General features: G+C 35.3%; 1 protein-coding gene across 1 annotated transcript in view; it reads right to left on the reverse strand.

Annotated features, from left to right (window-relative positions):
* Positions 1 to 23,422, reverse strand: part of LOC148949013 (multicopper oxidase 3-like) — a 105,840-nt gene that overhangs the window by 80,428 nt on the left and 1,990 nt on the right. The window contains exons 2-3 of the mRNA XM_089094863.1: positions 14,179 to 14,255; positions 9,509 to 9,720 (exon numbers count right to left, since the gene is read on the reverse strand). Coding sequence (XP_088950989.1) covers positions 9,509 to 9,720; positions 14,179 to 14,255 — 289 coding nt within the window. The remainder of the gene's footprint in view (positions 1 to 9,508; positions 9,721 to 14,178; positions 14,256 to 23,422) is intronic.

Here is a 23,422-nt window from a genome sequence, read left to right on the forward strand (position 1 = left end):
CCTACGAATGGCTATGAAATCCTGCTCAGAAAAGTCAAAAAATATCAACCCACACACCCCCAAATCATAGGTTTCAGACATCACACACCTACGAAAGACTAAGAAATCCGGTTATGAAAAGTCAGAAATAGCAAATTACATATCCCAAATCATAGGTTTCAGACAACACTCACCTATGAACGGCTAAGAAACCTAGCTCAGAAAAGTCAAAAATAGCAAACTAGTCATCCCAAACTATATGTTTCAGACAACAAACACCTATGAAAGGCTAAGAAATCCAGCTCAGAAAAGTCAAAAGTAGCAATCCATCCACCCCAAATCATAGGTTTCAGACACTACACACCTATGAAAGACTAAGAAATCCAACTCAGAAAAGCCTGAAATAGCAACCCACACATCCCAAATCATAGGTTTCAGACACCACACACCTACGAAAGACTAGGAAATCCGGTTATGAAAAGTCGGAAATAGCAAATTACACATCCCAAACTATTGGTTTCAGACAACATTCACCTACGAAATACTAGAAAACCTTAGCTCAAAAAAGCCTGAAATAGCAAACTACACATCCCAAATCATAATGTTCTGACAACACACACATACGATTGGCTAAGAAATCCAGCTCAGAAAAGTCAAAAATAGCAAACTACACATCCCAAATCATAATGTTCTGACAACACATACCTATGAAAGGCTAAGAAACCTAGCTCAGAAAAGTCGAAAATAGCCAATTACTCATCCCAAATCATAGGTTTCAGACATTACACACCTATGAAAGACTAAGAAATCCAACTCAGAAAAGCCCGAAATAGTAATTTACATATCCCAAATCATAAGTTACAGACAGCATTCACCTACGAAATACTAAGAAACCTTAGCTCAGAAAAGTCTGAAATAGCCAACTACTCATCCCAAACTAGAAGTTTCAGACAACAAACACCGATTATTGAATAAGAATCAGAGATATGAAAAGTACAATTTTCAAACTACAACTACCAAAACATAATTTTCTTAAATGACACACATATGATAGGCTAAGAAATCTAGATCAGAAAAGTCAAAAATAGCAAATTAACCATCCCAAATCATAGGTTTCAGTCAACACACACCTACGAATGGCTAATAAATCCAGCTCAGAAAAGTCAAAAAAATAGCAACCCACACACCCCAAATCATTGGTTTCAGACACCACACACCTACGAAAGACTAAGAAATCCGGTTATGAAAAGTCGGAAATAGCAAATTACATATCCCAAATCATAGGTTTCAGACAACACTCACCTATGAACGGCTAAGAAACCTAGCTCAGAAAAGTCAAAAATAGCAAACTAGTCATCCCAAACTATAGGTTTCAGACAACAAACACCTATGAAAGGCTAAGAAATCCAGCTCAGAAAAGTCAAAAGTAGCAATCCACCCATCCCAAATCATAGGTTTCATAGAACACATGCCTATGAAAGACTAAGAAATCCAGCTCAGAAAAGTCAAAAATAGAAAACTACATATCCCAAATCATCGGTTTCAGTCAACACACACCAACGAAAGACTAAGAAACCTAGCTCAGAAAAGTCAAAAATAGCAAACTATTCATCCCAAACTATTGGTTTCAGACACCATTCACCTACGAAATACTAGAAAACCTTAGCTCAGAAAAGCCTGAAATAGCAAACTATACATCCCAAATCATAATTTTCTGACAACGCATACCTATGAAAGGCTAAGAAATCCAGCTCAGAAAAGTCGAAAATAGCAAACTACACACCCCAAATCATAGGTTTCAGACACCACACACCTATGAAAGACTAAGAAATCCAACTCAGAAAAGTCAAAAATAGCAAACTACATATCCCAAATCATAAGTTTCACTCAACACACACCAACGAAAGGCTAAGAAACCTAGCTCATAAAAGCCTGAAATAGCAAACTACTCATCCCAAACTATTGGTTTCAGACAACATTCACCTAGGAAATACTAGGAAACCTTAGCTCAGAAAAGCCTGAAGTAGCAAACTACACATCCCAAATCATAGGTTTCAGACAACACACATCAGCGAAAGACGGGTGCTCGGGGAGAGCCTTTGAGGGTCTGTGGGTCCCTTGAGGGTCGGTGGTCCTTTGGGAGCTCGGGGGGACCTTTGGGGGGGGGGGGGTGGGGTTTGGGGGTCCGGGTAGGGCTTTGGGGGGGGTGGGGGGGCCTTTGGGGTGCTGGGAGGGTCTTTGGGTGCCTGGGGGACATTTGGGGACCGGTGGAGGGCCTTTGGGACCCCGTTGGTCCTTTGGGAGCTCGATGTGCCTTTGGGGGGCCCGGGGATGGCATTTGGGGGTCTGGGTGGGCCTTTGGGGCGCCGGTGGCCCTTTGGGAGCTTGGGGGGCCTTTGAGTGTCCGGGGGGACAGTTGGGAGCCTGGGGGACATTTGGGGCCTGGGGATGGCCTTTGGGGGTCTGGTTGGGCCTTTGGGGGACCGGTGGAGGGCCTTTGGGAGTTTGGGGGGCTTTTGAGGATCGGGGGCTTCCTTCGGGGTTGGGGTAGGAGGATTGGAACCCTTTGGGGTTGGGTTAGAGGACCTCACAACACTGTTCAAATGAAACTTGTGTATTATAACGACCACACTCAAAACCTCTTCCAAAATCTCTTCAAAAATCTTCTTTTAAAATGTCTCTATCTGTTTCGCCGAAATAGTTCCATAACCTGTCTAAAACGGTTTCACCCAAATAATCCCTAAACGTAAATTCAGCGTGTTCCTTTGTTATTGGCATCTCTGCGCTAACGCATTTCAAATTAATATGAAACCTTTTCGCGCGCTAAAACAATTCATCGCTAAGATGTTTCTTGCCTAATTGTTTCCATGGCCTTTGGTTATTAATATCCTTTGGAGTTCGACCAGTAGAATTGTTCCCGAGGCAAAGACATTAATGATTTGGATCTATTCCTGGAGAAATGTTTCTAGGCGAAAATTTTTAAAGTCTGACAGATGATGTCATTAATTGATTGATCTGTCAAGAAAGGGGAAATTAATTTGTTGTTTCTAAGGGGAATTATTGATTCACGATAGGTGAATTGAGGTCGACAGCACAGGTGTTCTGACTCGTGACAGCATCATGTGGTTTATGGTTTTCACAGTGAGAAAGTTCCTGTTTTTTCAAATTCCCACTGACAAAAACCATAAAAACATACAAAAATGTGACAAAGTTCCTGTTTTTCAAATTCTCACTGACAAAAACCATTAATCATCCATAATTTGATGTTGACATCCATAAATGTGACAAAGTTCCTGTTTTTCGAATTCTCACTGACAAAAACCATAAAACATCCATAATTTGATGTTGACATCCGAGAAAAACATCAAATAAATCGAACAACACACATAACCATCCATGAAAACAACCATAAATGTGACAAAATTCATGGTTTTTCAAGTGAGAAAATTCCTGTTTTTTCATTCTCACTGAGAAAACCATAAACCACGTGGTCCTGTTTGTACCTCCTGACCCCTCTCTACTTTTGTGGAACCGACGGGAGATCAGTATGAAGACAGAAATTCGTGTCTATAAAGCGGCTGTTAGATCTGTTCTCTTCTATGCAGTTGATACTTGGTCACGGAAGGCGCGAGAACCGAGCATCCCTTTCATAAGAACCATATATGCCCCCTGGGCATAACCTACAACGCCTGCCCCCTTGCCCTGGGTGGTTGTTTCGACATCAGAGTTTTTGTTATCTTTTGAACTATTTTTAACAAAATGGCTATCTCAAAACCTTTATTGGATACATTTGGGGAAAAAGGGGCGTAAGGGGCCAAGTTGCCCTACAATCTCTTTTGACTCTCAAAAACTGAAGTAGAACTTTCAATTTCCAATTAAATAAGCTCTCTCTGAAGTTTGTACGAGTATCCTTTCCATAAGAACCATATATTCCCCCAGGGCATAACTTACAACGCCTGCCCTCGAGCCCCGGGGGTTGTCGACCCGGGATTTTCGTTATATGATCTTTGAAATATTTAATAAAATGGTTATCTCAAAGTTCTTATCGGATGGGTTTGACGAAAAAAGAGCGTGGATGGAGAGGAGGGGACCTCTTTTGCCTTTTAAAACGTGAACTAGAACTTTCAATTTCCAATTAAATAAGCCCTCTTTGAAGTTTATACGAGCATCCCTTCCGCAAGAACAATATATACCCCCAGGGCATAACTAAAAACGCCTGCCCCCGGGCCCGGGGGGGGGGGGGGTTGTGTCGACACCAGAGTTTTTGTTATATGATCTTTGAAGTATTTTCAACAAAATGGCTATCTAAAAATTTTTATCAGATGCATTTGGGAAAAAAGAGTGTGGGGGTGGTGGTGGTTTCCCTCCAATCTCTTTTGACTCTTAAAAAGTGAGCTAGAACTTTCAATTTTCAATCAAATAAGCCCTCTCTGAAGTTTATACCAGCATTCCTCCCATAAGAACCATAAATGCCCCCAGGGTATAACTTACAACGCCTGCCACCGGGCCCTGGTGGTTGTGTCGACACCGAAGTTTTTGTTATATGATCTTTGAATTTTTTTTTTTAACAAAATGGCTATCTCAAAACTTTTATCGGATAGATTTGAGGAAAAAAGGGCGTGGGGGGACTAGTTGCCCTCTGATCACTTTTGAATACTGAAAAGGGCACTAGAACTCTCGATTTCCAATCGAATGAGCCCCCTTTGAAGTTTATGTGATGACCCCTTCCATATAAAATGCCTCTGGGGAAAAAAATAATAATCATAGGCAGCTTAATCGCGCTGCCTAAGTAAAGAACGATGTTGGCACAAAGTATTATTTATTATTTTTTTTTCTTTAGACCAGGGCATTTCGTATCGAAGAAGCTGTCATAGAAACTTGGAAAAGGAGTCATTCGATTGGAAATTGGAATGGCTAATGCTCTTTTTCATAGCCGAAAGTGATTGGAAGGCAACTAACACCCCTTCCACGCCCACCATTTCCCCAAACTCATCCAACCAAAATTTTGAAATAGCCATATATTCAGCGTAGCTGATTTCAAGATAGAAAATTATGTTTTTGAGGAGGACACTTTCCCACAGCCCTCAGGGCAAGGGTTGTAAGTTATGCCATGGGGGCATATAAGGTTTTTATAGAAAGCTTCGTCGTAGAAACTTCAAAAAGGGCTCATTAGATTGGAAATTCCAAGGGCTAGTACCCTTTTTAATAGTCGAAAGTGACTGGAGGCCAACTGACCCCCCTCTCACGCCCACCTTTTCCCCAAAAACATCCAGTCAAAATTTTGAGATAGCCATTTTGTTCAACGTACTTAAAAGTACTGGAAATTAGGTATTTAAGGATTACAACCCCCCACAGTCCTCAGGGCAAGGGTTGTAAGTTATGCCCTGGGGGCATATAAGGTTTTTTATACAAAGCGTTGTCGTAGAAACTTCAGAAGGAGTTCCTTCGATTAGAAATTGAAATGGCTAGTGCCCTTTTTAATAGTCAAAACTGATTGGAAGGCAACTAACACCCCTTCAACGCCGATCATTTATCCAAACACATTAAAAAAAATTTTGAGATAGCCATTTTTTTCAAAGTAGTTGAAAGGCCTGGAAGTTATATCTTTGAGGATGATACTCCCCCACAGCCTTCAGGGTAATGGTTATAAGTTATATCCTGGGGGCATATAAGGTTTTTATTGAAAGCTTTGTCGTAGAAACTTGAAAAAGGGCTCATTGGAAATTCAAAAGGCGAGTGCCCTTTTAAATAGTCGAAAGCGATTGGAGGGCAACTAACCCCCCTCAAACGCCAACCTTTTTCCCAAAAACATCCAATCAAAAATTTCAGACAGCTATTTTGTTCAACGTAGTTAAAGCTTTTAGAAATTAAGTCTTTGAGGATGATAACTCCCTCAGAGCCCTCGGGGCAAGGGTTGTAAATTATGCCCTGGGGGCATTAAGGTTTTTATAGATAGCGATGTTGCAGAAATTTCAGAAAGGGCTCTTTCGATTGGAAATTAGAACGGCTTGTACCCTTTTTAATTGTCGAGAGTGATTGGAGGATAACTAACACCTTTCTCACATCCACAATTTCCCAAAAATATCCAGTGAAGATTTTTACATAGCCATTTTGTTCGACGTAGTTAAAAAATCCGGAAGTTATGTTTTTGAGAATGACACTCTCCCCACAGCCCTCAGGGCAAGGGTTGTAAGCTATGCCCCGGGGGCATATAAGGCTTTTTTTTTATAGAAAGTGTTGTCGTAGAAACTTCAAACAGGAATCATTCGATTGGAAACTGAAACAGCTAGTGCCCTTTTAATAGTAGAAAGTGATTGGAGGGCAATATACCCCCCTTCTTACGCCCACCATTTCCCCAAACACATCCAATCAAATTTTGAGATATCCATTTTGTTCAACGTAGTTAAAAAGGCACGAAAATTATGTTTTTGAGAATGACAACCCCCTCACAGCCCTCAAGTCAAGGATTGTAAGTCAAGGGTCAAGTCAGAGGGTAACTCACCCCCTCTCACGCCCACCATTTCCCCGAACACATCCAATCAAAATTTTGAGACAGCAATTTTTTTCAACGTAGTTAAGGTTTTTATAGATAGTGATGTTGTAGAAACTTGAAAAACAGCTAATTTGATTGGAAATTAGGAGGGTTTGTGCCCTTTTTAATAGTCGAACGTGATTGGAGGATAACTAACACCCCTTTCACACCCATCATTACCCCAAACACATCCAATCAAGATTTTGAGATAGTCATTTTATTCGACGTAGTTAAAAAGTCCGGAAATTGTGTTTTTGAGGATGACACTCTCCCCACAGCTCTCAGGGCAAGGATTGTAAGTTATGCTCTGGGTGCATATAAATCTATTTTTTACAGAAAGGGTTGTCGTAGAAACTTCAAAAAGGAATCATTCGATTGGAAATTGAAACTGCTAGTGCCCTTTTTAATAATCGAAAGTGATTGGAGGGCAAGTAACCCCCCTCTCACCTCCACCATTTCCCCTAACACATCGAATCTAATTTTTAGATAGCCTTTTGTTCAACGTAGTTGAAAGGTTCGGAAATTATATCTTTGAGGATGACAACCCCCTCACAGCCCTCAAGTCAAGGGTTGTAAGTCAAGGGTCAAGTCAGAGGGTAACTAACCCCCTCTCACGCCCACCATTTCCCCGAACCCATCCAGTCAAAATTTTGAGACAGTAATTTGGCTCAACGTAGTTAAAAGTTCTGGAAATTAGTTCTTTGAGGATGACACCCCCCAGTCCTCAGACCAAGGGTTGTAATTTATGTCCTGGGGGCATATAAGGTGTTTATAGAAAGCGTTGTCCTAGAAACTCAAAAAGGGCTCAATCGATTGGAAATTGAAAGGGCTAGTGCCCTTTTTGATAGTCGAAAGGGATTGGAAGGCTTGATATTTTTATAGTAAAGATCGATATGGCTGCAATGTATTATTATTATTTTTTTATACCAGGGCACTTCGTATCGAAGGAGTTGTCTTAGGAACTCCGAAAAGGGCTCATTCGATTGTAAATAGAAAGGGCTAATGCCCTTTTTAATAGTCGAAAGTGATTGGACTAAAGTTTTTTATTGTTTAAAAAAAATAAGAGTTGTGAGAAAGTCAAAATTTAGCATAAAGAGCGAGGCATTGAGGAGGGGACAGCCCCTTTCATATAAATGAGCGTGGGAGGGGGCCTAGTTGCCCTCCATTTTTTTGGTCACTTGAAAAGGACACTAGAACGTTTAATTTCCGATCCGATGAGTCCTCCCACGATATTCTAGGACCACTGGGTCGATACGATCACCCCTGGGCAAAAAAAAAAAAACAAAACAAAAAAACAAATTAACACGCATCCGTGATCTTTCTTCTGGCAAAAAATGCAAAATTCCACATTTTTGTAGATAGGAGCTTGAAATCTCTACAGTAGGGTTATCTTATATGCTGAATATGATGGTGCGATTTTCATCAAGGTTCTATGGATTTTAGGGAGTCTTTCCTCCTTTTTTCGAAAATCAGCCAAATTTTCTCAGGCGCTTAACTTTTGGTATCAAAAACCCGTTTTCTAGAGTTTCAGTTACCATTGAGCCGGGTCGCTCCTTACTTACAGTTCGCTACCACGAACTGTTTGAAGACCACAGAGTCCTGAATGTAGTACTGCGTGTGTAGCCCGGGACCCTGCTGTAGACCAAGATATACCCCCAGGTGAATCTATTCCAACGATTTGAGAATCTTTCACATCCTATTCCAGCCTTATTGGGAGAATATCGTCACAGCAGTAAATCGGAGGAATTATTGGTAACTTCTTGTCCTGGGTACTTCTAGGGGCATCAGCAGAAATAATGTCTGAGGTAAGACTTTAACACCAATTATTTTTGTTGCTTGTCCCACTAGGACGCATGGTTACCTCAAGCATATGCCCATGTGAAGTCATCTCAATTTTTAACTGATTAAATACCATAAAATTCACCATAATAGCCACAAGTTTATTAGTCACTTAATCTGTTGTATTTAACATCATTTTTAAATAAATAACTTTCATTTTCTTTATTTCAACAATAAAGAAGCATATTGAACACTGACAAGTCAAATAAATGGTACCTTAGAACCTGTAGGGGTCGAATGGAAATAATCATAAGAGCTCATCTCTAGGACGAAAGAACGCGGTCAATTGAACTGCACGACCCCTAATTCTTTTTACAATGTTTAGGAAAGGTAGAGGATGAGGTATGGGACTCTAAAGGCCAAACAGGTGGTGCTAATTTCCATTTCATGGGGCTTCAGCCAGGAAGTACAGTAGCCTCTCTCTTATCACTTGCCCGGTCCTCCAAGTAGATGCGAAACTGGTTAACAAGTTTCACTGAGAACTTGAGACTTATAGGTGCTGCACCATTGAAATTTGCTCATTCCCCTTTTCCTACTACTATTAACTGAACAGTCTTCCAACTTGACGCGTTACTGACAGGGACGTTTCATTTAGAACTTATTATTCATTTAGGATTTGTAGGTTCTGCACCATTGATTTCTGCTCTTTTCAGAGGTACATAAAACGTTCTTAAGAGTGGTAGGCCAATTCTGGGCCACCCAGAAGAGGGAATGATGGATTGTAAGGTCAAAGGTCCCTCAAGAGAAATTAAACGGCCATAATTACATCACGTCTTCTGGGTGCACACCTCGTATAAGGAGAAAGACGAGTTGTTCAGAGGGCAATAGAACCTGATATTCTTATAAATATTTTAGCATAGAAATGGGATTTTCCTGCAGTTCTGCATAGAAAACGGAATTTATATAGACACCAAATAAAACGATGTTGCAAATAATAATAACAAAGTTTTGATTAATAAAAAAACGTCAGCAGTAGCTATGTCATGACAGCGACTGTGGTCTGTTGTCTTGTTTGAAAAGTCCTAACAGGGTTTTGTCTGTGTTTTTACTGTATTCTTAGACTTATTGGAGATTCCCTAAAAATAGCATCTCCCAGCCTCACACCGGTTATCCTAGGGCAAATTAAAAAGGTATAGATGATCAAATAAAATTAAATACCTGAATACTTGGGGCAGGAAATTGCCTGTTGATTGTCACGAGTCCTCTGTGAACACCGTCGGTAGGTATGCAATGATGGCGACTGCAGTCTGTTATGTTGTTCGGACAGTCCCAACAGGCTTTTGTCAGGCTTGCATAATACTCAATATGGAATGTATAATGGCATGTCATTGGTGACTCTTCTGCTATGCAAGGCCTCAGGCACTCGTGCCCTAAAAATAATAACTTGGTTGAAGAGTTTATCATATATAATATCCTCAATAAGCTTAAAAGAGGGTTAGCCCTTCAAAGAGTAGTCTTTTATGTCTGCACGATTGTCTTTTGTTGGTTGGATTTTATCTAATCTTTTGTATTGATATGTCAAACTCTCTAAGGCATGGCTGATACTCTTTTGAATTAGAAACTTCGGGTTTTTTTCTTTTCAATTGTCAGCGTATCTCCTTCAGTTCGATTCATTGCTTGTAAATTCGGTCAAAAGTTTTGACAGAATAAGTGTGTGATGGACTAATGATTATTATGAAAAAAAATTAATTAAAACCGAAACATAGATTGAAATCAGTAGTATACGGCCAACTTCTCCCCTGCAGAATCTATAAAATAAAACGTAAGATCAGTTAGAAGCATGAATTCTGATCATTTGAGTCTTAAAAATAGGCTTAGCCTATATTCCTTATGAAGTATTTTTGAATTTTTGTACGCCTCATAAAAACGTAACAAAATGCATATAAACAAAGATTTTTATTGTAAACCCCAGAACAAAAATTCTGGATGCACGAAGCGCCATTGGGGATGCTGTATTTTATTTTGATTTTTGGGGACCAACAAATTTAATTGGAATGACCTTTTTATGGGGGGGGGGTATTTTTTCGAAAAGAGAGAGTCCATTCTTATAAATATAAGATCAGTCTACAAGAAAAACGTCTATTTATAAAATAAAACATAAGGATCTATAAATGGATATGCAATAAATGTAAGGTAAGAGATAATAAGTAAATATAATTTATCTATAAGTAAAATATTAAGAAAATCAATCTAAATAGAGAATTTTAATATTACACGTTAGAAGTTGCTAGTTTGAAGTATTTGCAGGTATTGATGCGATAATTCGTTGAAGCTTTTTGCGTAAGGAACGAGAAGGTTGAAAGGCATGGAGGTTTTCTCAGTATATAGCTCTATGTCTGCACTCTTTGGCCTTAAAGTTTCACGAGCCTCTTCCCCAAATAAAATTTTCAATGACCTCCTTCTAATAGATAGCGCGCAACAAATCAGTTCTGTATAACAGTTAGTGTTATCACAGGCAGTGCAACAGCACTACCAAAGTAAAGATCAAGGTGGGCTCTATGTATTATTTCTTTTTTCTGACCAAGGCACTCCATATAGAAGTTGTCATAGAAACTTCGAAAGAAACTCATTCGATAGGAAATAAACACTTGTGGTGCCCTTTTTAAGAGTCAAAAGTGACTGGAGGGCACCCCCCCCCACGCCCATTATTTCTCCGAACACATCATATAGAACTTTTAAGATAGCCATTTCGTTCAGAATAGTTGAAAGGTCGGGTAAATATGTCTTTGGGTATGTCAACACCCCCAGCTCTCAGGGCAAGGGCTATAAGTTATGCTAGTTTCTAATTTTTAACATATAAGGTTTTTATGGAAGGAGTGGTCTTGACAGTTTAATGTAATATACTGATATTTATTCCTTAATTTCTTTAAAAAAATTATTTATTAAAGTTAAAAAATGAAAACATTTAATATGCATTTTGTTTTCAGTAAAGTGCAAATTATTTTCTGGTCTTTACAAGGCATGGAAGATGTCAGCCCTACTCATGTTAATTTTTGCTCGTTTTGAGTTGGTTTGACTGGGTTATTTACGGCAACCCCTATTTACTGTAATTTCTGTTCGTATTGGGTTTCATTTATTTATTGATGGTAATTTAGTTCAAGGTTTGGAAGATTGTTTGACTTCATTTCTGCTCATTTTCGGTTTAATGGAGTTCTTTACTTTTCTTTGAAAAACAAATTCGGTGAAAATTTTTTTTTTAATTTTATAAACAGTCCATAATAACCGTTCGTTTTTTTATGAACTGTATTGGTGTTTTGAGGCAAATGCATCACCCCATGGCAGTAAGACCTTTGAAACTAAGATACTATCTAAGTAGCATTTGAATAGTTTTCAAACGATTGGCTATTTAACTAATATTTAACTAATAATTCAATGATTTAAACAATATAACTAATGATTAGTTATAAATTTCGTTCGATAGTCATTAGGCCCTATTTAGGTTGAAAATTGTCGTCTTGTGGGAAAAAAAATGCCAAAAATCAGCAACTCGCTGTAGCGTTATTTCTTTTACTGTAGATCTATTCATACCTGAAAACACGATTTTCTAAATATTTCTTTTGGCTGTTTCAAAATTATAAGGTTTTCAAGGCAGTTCCACATTTTCGTCAGCGTTGCCACGTTAAACTGTGAAAATAGACAAGCAACAATAACTAGTTAAATCTGGAAACTCTTCGTCCATTAAAGTCAAAGATTAAGAATCTGTTGTTTCCCAAAATCTTCACCTTTAAAACAAATTTACACCTTCGCTGTTTGGTGCCATATATTTTTAGCTTATTTTTAGCTCATTTTTACCCACATTTCTTCTTTTTGAATTTGCGCTCGCTACTACCAAAGCTACTACTGAAGCTACCGGAGGTATTTTTCATTAAAAATTGAATTGCCTATTTTCCCTAATTTTTGAAGACATATAGGCAGGGTCGTATCTAGCATTTTTTTAGGGGGGGGGCTAAAGGATTTTTTTCAGTGGGTTTTACGCACAAAAAACTAAAAAAAAGCATACAAAATTTGTTTATATTCATTTACGTTACGTTTTTACGAGTCAAACAAATATTTTTTTTTGTGGGGGGGGGTCTAACCCCCTAAACCCCCTGGATACGGCCTTGCGTATAGACAATCAATCTAATCTCTCCTTGGTGCTTTGAGACAAAGAGCTGAGATAAAAGGTAAAGCTCTTTATAATTATTTTCCACGCTCAGTTCTAATCATTGCTCTGTTTTGTGTTTTTTGTACCTATTTTTATTAATTAATTTTTTTAAATTAAATATTATAAGGTCTACATTCCTATGATACGAGCATAAAGCTTTAGCTTACACCAAAAAGAAAAACATTATATTATTGGGTTTTTTAGTTTCAGATTTATCCATTCACCGAAAGTTATGATATTACATAAAAGTTATATAAAAGTTTAAAAAAAATTATGATATTACATAAACTTTTTCTTGGGGGTTAACTGAATTTAGTTAAAAATACAGAAGTCTTCGTTTTTCCAGCAATTTTCAAAGAATTAAAAGAATGCAGCCCAAATTCCAAAAACATGATCCATCTGAATTCAGCTATCAGTTGATCGCAAAACTGTCGTCTTACGTCTAAATTTGGAAACTGTAAGACTGTAGAAAAATAGTGTACCCAAAACTTACAGATGGACCACAGACCTGTAAAATTAACGTTCTGGATCTAATCTCCTTTGATTGTATTTGTTGCTCTAGGTTTTAAGGACATTAAATCAAGTCGACCTTCTTAAAGCAGATTTCTCATTCCTTAAGAGAATGATTCAAAGAATAAAAGCAAAGGTCCTTTATATTTCCGACACTTGGTTCTAATCAACTTGGTTCTTGGTGTTGGACAGGCTAGTAGCTGATACGCTCAGCAGCGGCTACTCAGAGGGCATTATGTGACATTTTGTATAAATTTTAGATTTGCAGTCAACCATCTTAAACTGGACATGGTCTATCAGTTGGTTCAATCTATTTCCTCTTATTTTATGTAGTTTTCAAGATATTCCAAAGTGTCAAATTTTCTCCAAATAAGCCATATCCACTTTTTCACTTTTAGAAATTTTTGGGATATACAACTTTTGATATAAAAATTATTTCTGCTATTTCATTGATTACCCATCCCTTCTTTAAACAAACAGCAAGCTCATGTTTTCTTGTTTTTTTTGGCAAAAAGGGGAAAAAAGACGAAATGTATTTTTCTGTTTTTCACCATACGGTACTCTAGAAATCATAAAAGGATATTACGATACAGATTTTCCAGAGCCATTCATGACGCATAGGAGATCGGCGATTGTTGACGTTTCAGTTACCGGTTTTTTTCGTACAGGGACAGGTAGCAAGCCAGTCACCCGACCTTGCAACAGCTAAGAATCAATCCTGGGTCCTGTACTGCCGAGCAGAGAGCAATCCACTGCGCTACCACAGGGTAAAGAATTTATACCCGCTTTTGAATTGCTGTCGCCACCACACTTGCTTAAGCTTAGTTTTCATGGCTAGTTTTATGGTTCTTTCTTTATGCCTCTTTCGTGGCTCTTTTTAGTTTTATGAATCTTTCAGACTAAGTCGGTCAAGTGAAAACAGCTTTGAGAGGATTTGATTGAAAACGAAGTTTGAATGAAAACAGGATTTGACTTTTTCTGAAAAAAAGTTCCTTCAAATTTGCCTTATGAACCTTAAAAAGCAGCAATACAGAAGACTGTAGGTGATAGAAAAAGTAAAAACGTATGGCAAGCTTCACATGAAAAAGTCATAATGAAGACACGGCTTTAGACGGACAAGTTTTAATTTACCGAATCAATTAACAAGCGTTTACTTGATACGTTAATTACTCACCTAGTGCGATGTTTTGGAATGAAAGAACTATCGAAAATAGAGTGCTGAAACCGAGGGTGTTTTTCCTGCCATAAAACCTGCAAAAAAATAACTTTATTGAGAACTAAAATTATGCTGGACTCATTTCAAAAATTTTAATTAGGTTGGGAAGAATTTCTTCCGTTCCGAATAAAATAAATGACTAAACTTCAGGACCACACTAAATAATTTGAATTATAGAAATGAAAACTAATGATTGGGAATAGAGGCAGGAGTAAGATCCTGCTTATAGAATATAATTTCCTAGATTGGTACTAAAATGTATAACACGTTTGACAACGAAGCATGAGCCAGAGTTACCAAATGTCTACTATAAGATAGCACAGTCATAAAAGCGAGTCCTTTTTTTTAGTGAAAATTCGCAGAAAAAAAAAGAATCAAATTGCACTGATTTGAACGACTCACTTAGTAATTACCTAAAAAAGTTCCTGCATGTTGCAAATGAGCCCAATTTAGAAACACTGGTATGGATTACTAGCCAAGACGGCCAGAGTAAAATATTTGGTAATACAACAAGAGTTAAAAAATGGAATCAGCTCTGATTCTTCAGATTCTTCTTCTACGGTCGTCGAAGTACAATCTTCCACGGAGTTTCTTATAAGTGCCGCATAATTCGTATGTTTATAATATTTGGTAAACGTGGAGGTCTCCCCAAATTTAGTTCTGTGAGTGCAGCACTGGTCTTGAAATTATGCCTAGGTCGCTTCATATACACTGAAGGCCTGCAGCCAGACGTAAAAATAATTTGTGTCTAAGGCTAGGAAGACACATTCAGAGGAAGAACCATTTGCATGAATTTATGCAGGGGGAGGGGAATATTTGAAAAACAAAGATCTGAATTGTCCTGTAATTTCTTATAATTTTTGTTCTGTGTGCATAGATTCTTGATCTGAATCTTTATATTTCTGTCCCCTATCTTCAGATGATTTTCCTTCTCTATCTTTGGATGATTTTCTACGTATGTCCTTAGACGGTTTCTTATCTTTTTCTTTGATGATTTTCTGTCTTTATCTTTGGATGACTTTCTCTCTTTATCTTTAGATGATTTTCTGAATCCGTCTTTTGATGATTTTCGTTCCCTGTAACCAGAGACGAGCCAGACGTAAAAACTACTAGTGTCGAAGGCTAGGAAGATAGATTCAGAGGAAGAACAATTTGCATGATTTTATGCTCGGAGAGGGGAATATTTTAAAAACAGTTTTGAGTTGTATAAGATAAAAAGAAATTATTGTGGAGTGTGTAGAATTGTACAATCTTTAAATTCCCGGAGGCTCAAAAAATCATGATTGTTTTGGACGGATTTGGAACCTCCTAGGAGAACCAAAGATAGGCTCAGAAGCAAGAATCGGGGGTGAGAACAGGACTAAGTGGACTGAATAACCGTAACAGAAATTTGTCAATGAAAAGCAGTGCAAAACCCCTTTTACTAATTCAAATTTATTGGTTTTTAACCTTAGGGATGGCGCACAGTCTATCATAGGCTTTTGCAAATGTAACCCTCAAAGACAGCGTCCGCTTTTGCCCTATGTCCTCAGATCTAAATTGAACAACCAAGCGCATCACCCCCTGGTCAAACTAAAGAAGTAAAAGCTGCCCTGCCCCTTCCTCGGGGTGACCCTGGAATTTTCCAGCCGCTAGGCAATTCCAAAACACGCTAGACTCTAGCGTGTTTCTTTTTGGAGAACAACCTGATAAATTTTGTTCTACAATGTGTTCTCTTTAGCCTAAGCATTAATTCCATTACTAAGCACTATAAAACAGGGTAATCTTGGTGCAAGATTCGGCACTGGTGCATTATGCGGGCACTGCTAAAGAAGTCAATTTTGGTTAATACTAACGAAATAAAATAAAGTAGGATGAATATATAATAGTTCATAAACAAATTTGGGAGTAGAGAGGGGGCGCTACTCCGAACAGCACACCAAATATGGGCATAGAGTCCCTAGGGGAGATGGATTTCTGAGAAATTGATTGCGTAATCAAAGTGTGTCAATGACCTAAATTTCCAAGGTCGATGTTGTTGTTGTTGTTGTTTTGGCCATGTGCATAGAGTCATTAGGGAGAACACGTGGTTAATTAAAGCGATTGGGAATTTGGAACACCTGTGCTGTCAGTCATTAATCAAATTGTTTCCGGGCAAAGTTTAATAATGTCTGACAGGTACTGTCAATCATTAATCAAATTGTTTCCGGGCAAAGTTTAATAATGTCTGACAGGTACTGTCAACATTTCTCCAGGAATAGATCCAAGTCATTAATGTCTTTGCCTCGGAAACAACCCTTTTGGTCAAACTCCAAAAGATATTAATAACCAAACGCCATGGAAACAGTTCCCCAAGAAACATCTTAGTGATGAATTGTTTTAGCGCGGGAATCAAGTTTCTTATTAATTTGAAATGCGTTAGCGCAGAGATGCCAAAAACAAATGGAACACGCTGAAACTACGTTTAGGAATTATTTGGGCGAAACCGTTTTATCTATTTTATGGGATTATTTCGGCGAAACAGTTAGAGACATTTTAAAAGAAGATTTTAGGAAAGGTTTTAGAAGAGAATTTGTGGGTCAAACTCTGTGGTCGTTATAATACACAAGTTCCATTTGAACAGTGTTGTGAGGTCCTATACCCCAACCCCAAAGGGTTCCAATCCCTCTACCCCAACCCCGCAGGACACCCCCCGTTCTCCCAGGGGCCCCAAGCGCCCACAGCGCCCCACGCCCCCCAACGCCCGCCGCACACCCGCAAAGGCCCGCCGCTGGTCCTCAAAGGGCCCCCGGGCCCCCAAAGGGCCCCCCGGACCCCAAAGGCCCCCCCGGTCCTCAAAGGCCCCCCGGGCCCGAGAAACGCCGTGGGCCAGGAAAGTGCCGCAAGATGTGCCGCATGGGGATGCGCCGCAGGGGGATGCGCCGCAGCGGGATGCGCCGCAGGGATGCGCCGCTTTTTGTTAGAGTTCTAGTTTACTTTAATTTTAGTTAAGAGTTTGATGTTTTACCTTTGAGTTTCAGTGTTTGAGTTCTTGTTTAGTTTTAGTTAAGAGTTTAGAGTTTTTAGCTTAGAGTTTTTGTTGAAGTTCTAGTTTAGTTTAGTTTTAGTTAATAGTTTGGAGTTTTAGCTTAGAGTCATAGCTTAGAGTTTTTGTTAGAGTTCTAGTTTAGTTTAATTTTAGTTAAGAGTTTGATGTTTTACATTTGAGTTTCAGTTAGAGTTCTAGTTTATTTTAGTTTTAGTTACGAATTTAGAGTTTTTAGCTTAGAGTCTTAGCTTAGAGTTTTTGTTGAAGTTCTAGTTTAATTTAATTTTAGTTTATAGTTTATTGTTTTAGCTTAGATTATTAGATTAGATTTTTTGTTATAGTTATATTTTATTTTAATTTTAGTTAAGAGTTTGATGTTTTAACTTTGAGTTTAAGTTAGAGTTCTAGTTTAGTTTAGTTTTAGTTAAGAGTTTAGAGTTTTTAGCTTAGAGTCTTAGCTTAGAGTTTTTGTTGAAGTTCTAGTTTAGTTTAGTTTTATTTAATAGTTTATACTTTTAGCTTATAGTCTTATCTTAGAGTTTTTTTTATAGTTATAGTTTATTTTAATTTTATTTTAGAGTTTAGAGTTTTAGATTAGTCTTAGCTTAGAGTTTTTTTGTTAGAGTTATAGTTTAGTTTAATTTTAGTTAAGAGTCTGATTTTTTTACCTTTGGGTTTCAGTTAGAGTTTTAGTTTATTTTTAGTTAATAGTTTGGTGTTTTACCTTAGAGTCTTAGCTTAGAGTTTTAATTTGAGTTCTAGTATAGTTAATTTTTAGTTAAGATTTTAGAGTTTTAGCTTGAAGTTTTTTTGTTAGAGTTCTAGTTTAGTTTACTTTTAGCTAAGAGTTTGATTTTTTTTACCTATGAGTTTCAGTTAGAGTTCTAGTTTTGTTTTCGTTAAGAGTTTAGAGTTTTTAGCTTAGAGTTTTCGATGAAGTTCTAGTTTAGTTTAGTTTTAGTTAATAGTTTAGAGTTTTAGCTTAGAGTCTTTGGTTAGAGTTTTTTTTAGTGTTCTTTTTTAGTTTAATTTTAGTTTTTTGTTTGATGTTATAAATTTTTGTTTCAGTTAGAGTTCAAGTATAGTTTAGTTTTAGTTAAGATTTTAGAGTTTTTAGCTTAGAGTATTAGCTTAGAGTTTTTGTTGAAGTTCTAGTATAGTTTAGTTTTAGTTAAAAGTTTAGAGTTTTAGCTTAGAGTCTTAGCTTAGAGTTTTTGTTAGAGTTCTAGTTTATTTTAATTTTATTTTAGAGTTTATAGTTTTAACTTAGTCTTAGCTTAGAGTTTTTTTGTTAGAGTTCTAGTTTAGTTTAATTTTAGTTAAGAGTTTGATTTTTTTACCTTTTAGTTTAAGTTATAGTTTTAGTTTAGTTTTAGTTAAGAGTTTTATGTTTTACCTTAGAGTCTTAGCTTAGAGTTTTAATTTGAGTTCTAGTTTAGTTTAGTTTTAGTTAAGATTTTAGAATTTTAGCTTAGAGTTTTTTTGTTAGAGTTCTAGTTTAGTTTAATTTTAGCTAAGAGTTTGATCTTTTTACCTATGAGTTTCAGTTAGAGTTCTAGTTTAGTTTTAGTTAAGAGTTTAGAGTTTTTAGCTTAGAGTTTATTTTAGAGTTCTATTTTAGTTTAGTTTTAGTTAATAGTTTATAGTTTTATATTATAGTATTATCTTATAGTTTTTTTTATAGTTATATTTTAGTTTAATTTTAGTTAATAGTTTAGAGTTTTACCTTTGAGTTTCAGTTAGAGTTCTAGTTTAGTTTAGTTTTAGTTAAGATTTTAGAGTTTTTATCTTAGAGTCATAGCCTAGAGTTTTTGTTGAAGTTCAAGTTTATTTTAGTTAAGAGTTTAGAGTTTTACCTTAGAGTCGTAGCTTAGAGTTTTTGTTAGAGTTCTAGTTTAGTTTAATTTTATTTTAGAGTTTAGAGTTTTAGCTTAGTCTTAGCTTAGAGTTTTTTTTTGTTAGAATTCTAGTTTAGTTTAATTTTAGATAAGAGTTTGATTTTTTAACTCTGAGTTTAAGTTAGAGTTCTAGTTTAGTTTTAGTTAAGAGTTTAGAATTTTAGCTTAATGTCTTAGCTTAGAGTTTTATGTTACAGTTCGAGTTTATTTTAGTTTTGGTTAAGATTTTAGAATTTTAGCTTAGATTTTTCTTGTTAGAGTTCTAGTTTAGTGTAATTTTAGCTAAGAGTTTGATTTTTTACCTCTGAGTTTCAGTTAGAGTTATAGTTTAGTTTTAGTTAAGAGTTTGGTGTTTTAACTTAATGTCTTAGCTTAGAGTTTTTAGTTAGAGTTCTAGTTTTTTTTAGTTTTAGTTAAGAGTTTGGAGTTTTATCTTAGAAACCTAGCTTAGAATTTTAGTTTAGTTTAGTTTTAGTTAAGAGTTTAGAGTTTTAGCATAGAGTCTTAGTTTAGAGTTTTGTTAGAGTTCTAGTTTAGTTTACATGTAGTTAAGAGTTTAGAGTTTTACCTTAGAGACATAGCTTAGAATTTTAGTTTAGTTTAGTTTTAGTTAAAATTCTAGAATTTTAGCTTAGAGTCTTAGCAGAGAGTTTTTGTTAGAGTTCTTGTTTAGTTTAGTTAAGAGCTTAGAGTTTTTAGCTTAGAGTCTTAGCTTAGAGTTTTTTGTTAGAGTTCTAGTTTAGTTTAGATGTAGTTAAGAGTTTAGTGTTTTTAGCTTAGAGTCTTAGTTTAAAGTTTCAGTTAGAGTTTTAGTTTAGTTTTAGTTAAGAGTTTGGTGTTTTACCTTAGAGTCTTAGCTTAGAGTTTTAATTTGAGTTCTAGTATAGTTAAGTTTTAGTTAAGATTTTAGAATTTTAGCTTAGAGTTTTTTTGTTAGAGTTCTAGTTTAGTTTAATTTTAGTTAAGAGTTTGATTTTTTAACTTTGAGTTTCAGTTAGAGTTCTAGTTTAGTTTTAGTTAAGAGTTTGATGTTTTACCTTAGAGTCTTAGCTTAGAGTTTTAATTTGAGTTCTAGTTTAGTTTAGTTTTAGTTAAGATTTTAGAATTTTAGCTTAGAGTTTTTTTGTTAGAGTTCTAGTTTAGTTTAATTTTAGCTAAGAGTTTGATTTTTTTACCTATGAGTTTCAGTTAGAGTTCTAGTTTAGTTTTAGTTAAGAGTTTAGAGTTTTTAGCTTAGAGTTTATGTTAGAGTTCTAGTTTAGTTTAATTTTAGTTAATAGTTTAGAGTTTTAGCTTACAGTCTTAGCTTAGAGTTTTTGTTAGAGTTCTAGTTTAGTTTAATTTTAGTTAAGAGTTTAGAGTTTTACCTTTGAGTTTCAGTTGGAGTTCTAGTTCAGTTTAGTTTTAGTTAAGAATTTAGAGTTTTTAGCTTAGAGTCTTAGCTTAGAGTTTTTGTTGAAGTTCTAGTTTAGTTTAGTTTTAGTTAATAGTTTAGAGTTTTAGCTTAGAGTCGTAGATTAGAGTTTTTGTTAGTGTTCTAATTTATTTTAATTTTATTTTAGAGTTTAGAGTTTTAGCTTAGTATTAGCTTAGAGTTTTTTTTTGTTAGAATTCTAGTTTATTTTAATTTTAGCTAAGAGTTTGATTTTTTAACTCTGAGTTTAAGTTAGAGTTATAGTTTAGTTTTAGTTAAGAGTTTAGAATTTTATCTTAATGTCTTAGCTTAGAGTTTTATGTTAGAGTTCGAGTTTATTTTAGTTTTGGTTAAGATTTTAGAATTTTAGCTTAGATTTTTCTTGTTAGAGTTCTAGTTTAGTTTAATTTTAGCTAAGAGTTTGATTTTTTACCTCTGAGTTTCAGTTAGAGTTCTAGTTTAGTTTTAGTTAAGAGTTTGGTGTTTTAACTTAATGTCTTAGCTTCGAGTTTTTAGTTAGAGTTCTAGTTTATTTTAGTTTTAGTTAAGAGTTTGGAGTTTTATCTTAGAGACCTATCTTAGGATTTTAGTTTAGTTTTAGTTTAGAGTTTAGAGTTTTAACATAGAGTCTTATTGTAGAGTTTTGTTTAGAGTTCTAGTTTATTTTACATTTAGTTAAGAGTTTAGAGTCTTACCTTAATGACCTAGATTATAATTTTAGTTTAGTTTAGTTGTATTTAAAACTTTAGAATTTTATACTAGACTCTTATATGTGAGTTTTTGTTATAGTTCTAGTTTAGTTTAGTTTTAATTAATTGTTTAGAGGTTTAGCATATATTCATATCTAAGAGTTTTGTTAGAATTATAGTTTAGTTTTAGTTAAGAGTTTAGAATTTTAGCTTATAGTCTTTGCTTAGAGTTTTTGTTAGAGTTCTAGTTTAGTTTAGTTTTAGTTAAGAGTTTAGAGTTTTTAGATTAGAGTCATAGCCTAGAGTTTTTGTCTACGTTGTAGTTTAGTTCAGTTTTAGTTAAGAATTTATAGTTTTAGCTTAGAGTCTTAGCTTAGAGTTTATGTTAGAGTTCTATTCTAAATTTTTAGATGGAAGATAGAAAAAGTAATACTATAACTGCGATTGTTTTCAATGAAGATCAAAAGTTTCACATTATTTATAATTTTTCTTAAATTCAGTTCTGATTTTTCTCAAAGAGATGAAAAATTTAAAGTTCTGTTCCAAATTTTTCATAGAAGATAGAAAAACTTATACATTGATTGTGAATATTCAACATGAAGATAAGGAACTCCAATTTAATTCTGAGTTTTCTCGAAGAAGTGCAAATTGTTCAAGTTCTCTTCTGAATTTTCTTGAAGAAGAAAAAAAAATTAACTCAATTCTGAATTTTACCAATGAAAATGAAAGAACCTTCCACTTCAGTTATTAATTTCTCAAAGACATAGAAAATTTAAAGTCCAATTCTAAATTTTTCTGTAGAAGCTAGGAAAAGTTATACTATGATTGTGATTATTTTCCAGTGAAGATAAAAAGTTTCACTTTAATTCTAATTTTCTTAAGTTCACTACCGATTTTTGCAAAGAGATGAAACATTTAAAGTTCTGTTCCAAATTTTTCATAGAAGATAGAAAAAGTAATACTATGACTACGATTGTTTTCCATGAAGATCAAAAGCTTCACATTATTTATAATTTTTCCTAAATTCAATTTTGATATTTCTCAAAGAGATGAAAAATTTAAAGTTCTATTCCAAATTTTTTATAGAAGATAGAAAAAGTAATACATTGATTGTGAATATTCAACATGAAGATAAGGAACTCCAATTTAATTCTGAGTTTTCTCGAAGAAGTACAAATTGTTTAATTTTTCTTCTGAATTTTCTTGAAGAAGAGAAAAAATTTAACTCAATTCTGGATTTTACCAATGAAAATGAAAGAACCTTCCACTTCAGTTCTTAATTTCTCAAAGACATAAGAAATTTAAAGTCCAGTTCTAAATTTTTCTGTAGAAGATAGGAAAAGTTATACTATGACTAAGATTATTTTCCAGTGAAGATAAAAAGTTTCACTTTAATTCTAATTTTTTAAGTTCACTACCTATTTTTTGCAAAGAGATGAAAACATTTAAAGTTCTGTTCCAAATTTTCCATAGAAGATAGGAAAAATTATACTTTGATTGTGAATATTCGCCATGAAGATAAAGAGCCTCACTTTAATTCTGAGTTTTCTCAAAGAAGTGAAAAATGTTAAAGTTCTGTTCTAAATTTTCTTAAAGAAGTGAAAAAAGTTAGCTCAATTCTGAATTTTACCAATGAAACTAAATAAGCTTCCACTTCACTTTACAATTCTTAAAGGACATACAAAATTCAAATTTCTCTTATATTTTTTCAAAGAAAATAGAAAGGCTCCACTTCAGTTCTGTTTTTTTTCTCAAAGAGACGAAAAATTTAAAGCTCTTTTCTAATTTAAAATTAAATTTTAGCTAATTTTGTCACATGGATTTACCCATCCAATTTTTAAATTAGAGAATGAGTGACTCGTTCTATTATTAAAGAGAATCGTTCAAACTGGTTCATCTAACCTTCAAAAAAATAGGTTAGGTTAGATATAAATAAATATTAATGAATAAATAGAAACATTCCTACATGTTTAAGTTAGGTTAGGTTAGGTTAACTTATCATGAGAGCTCATGATAGGTTAACCTAACCTTTTTCGGCGAGTATGGTTAGGTTAGGTTAGACTGGATTAAGTTAGGTTAGATTAGGCTAGGTTAGGTTAGGTTAGCCTACGTACACTTCACTTAGGTTAGCTTAGGTTAGGTGAGAGACATGCAAAAAGTTAGGTGTATGATTAGGTTAGGTTAGGTTAGATTA

This window comes from Artemia sp. Qi Xiang Cuo, chromosome 9 (assembly GCF_049724085.1).
Source record: "Artemia sp. Qi Xiang Cuo chromosome 9, ASM4972408v1, whole genome shotgun sequence".
NCBI lineage: Eukaryota > Metazoa > Arthropoda > Branchiopoda > Anostraca > Artemiidae > Artemia > Artemia sp. Qi Xiang Cuo.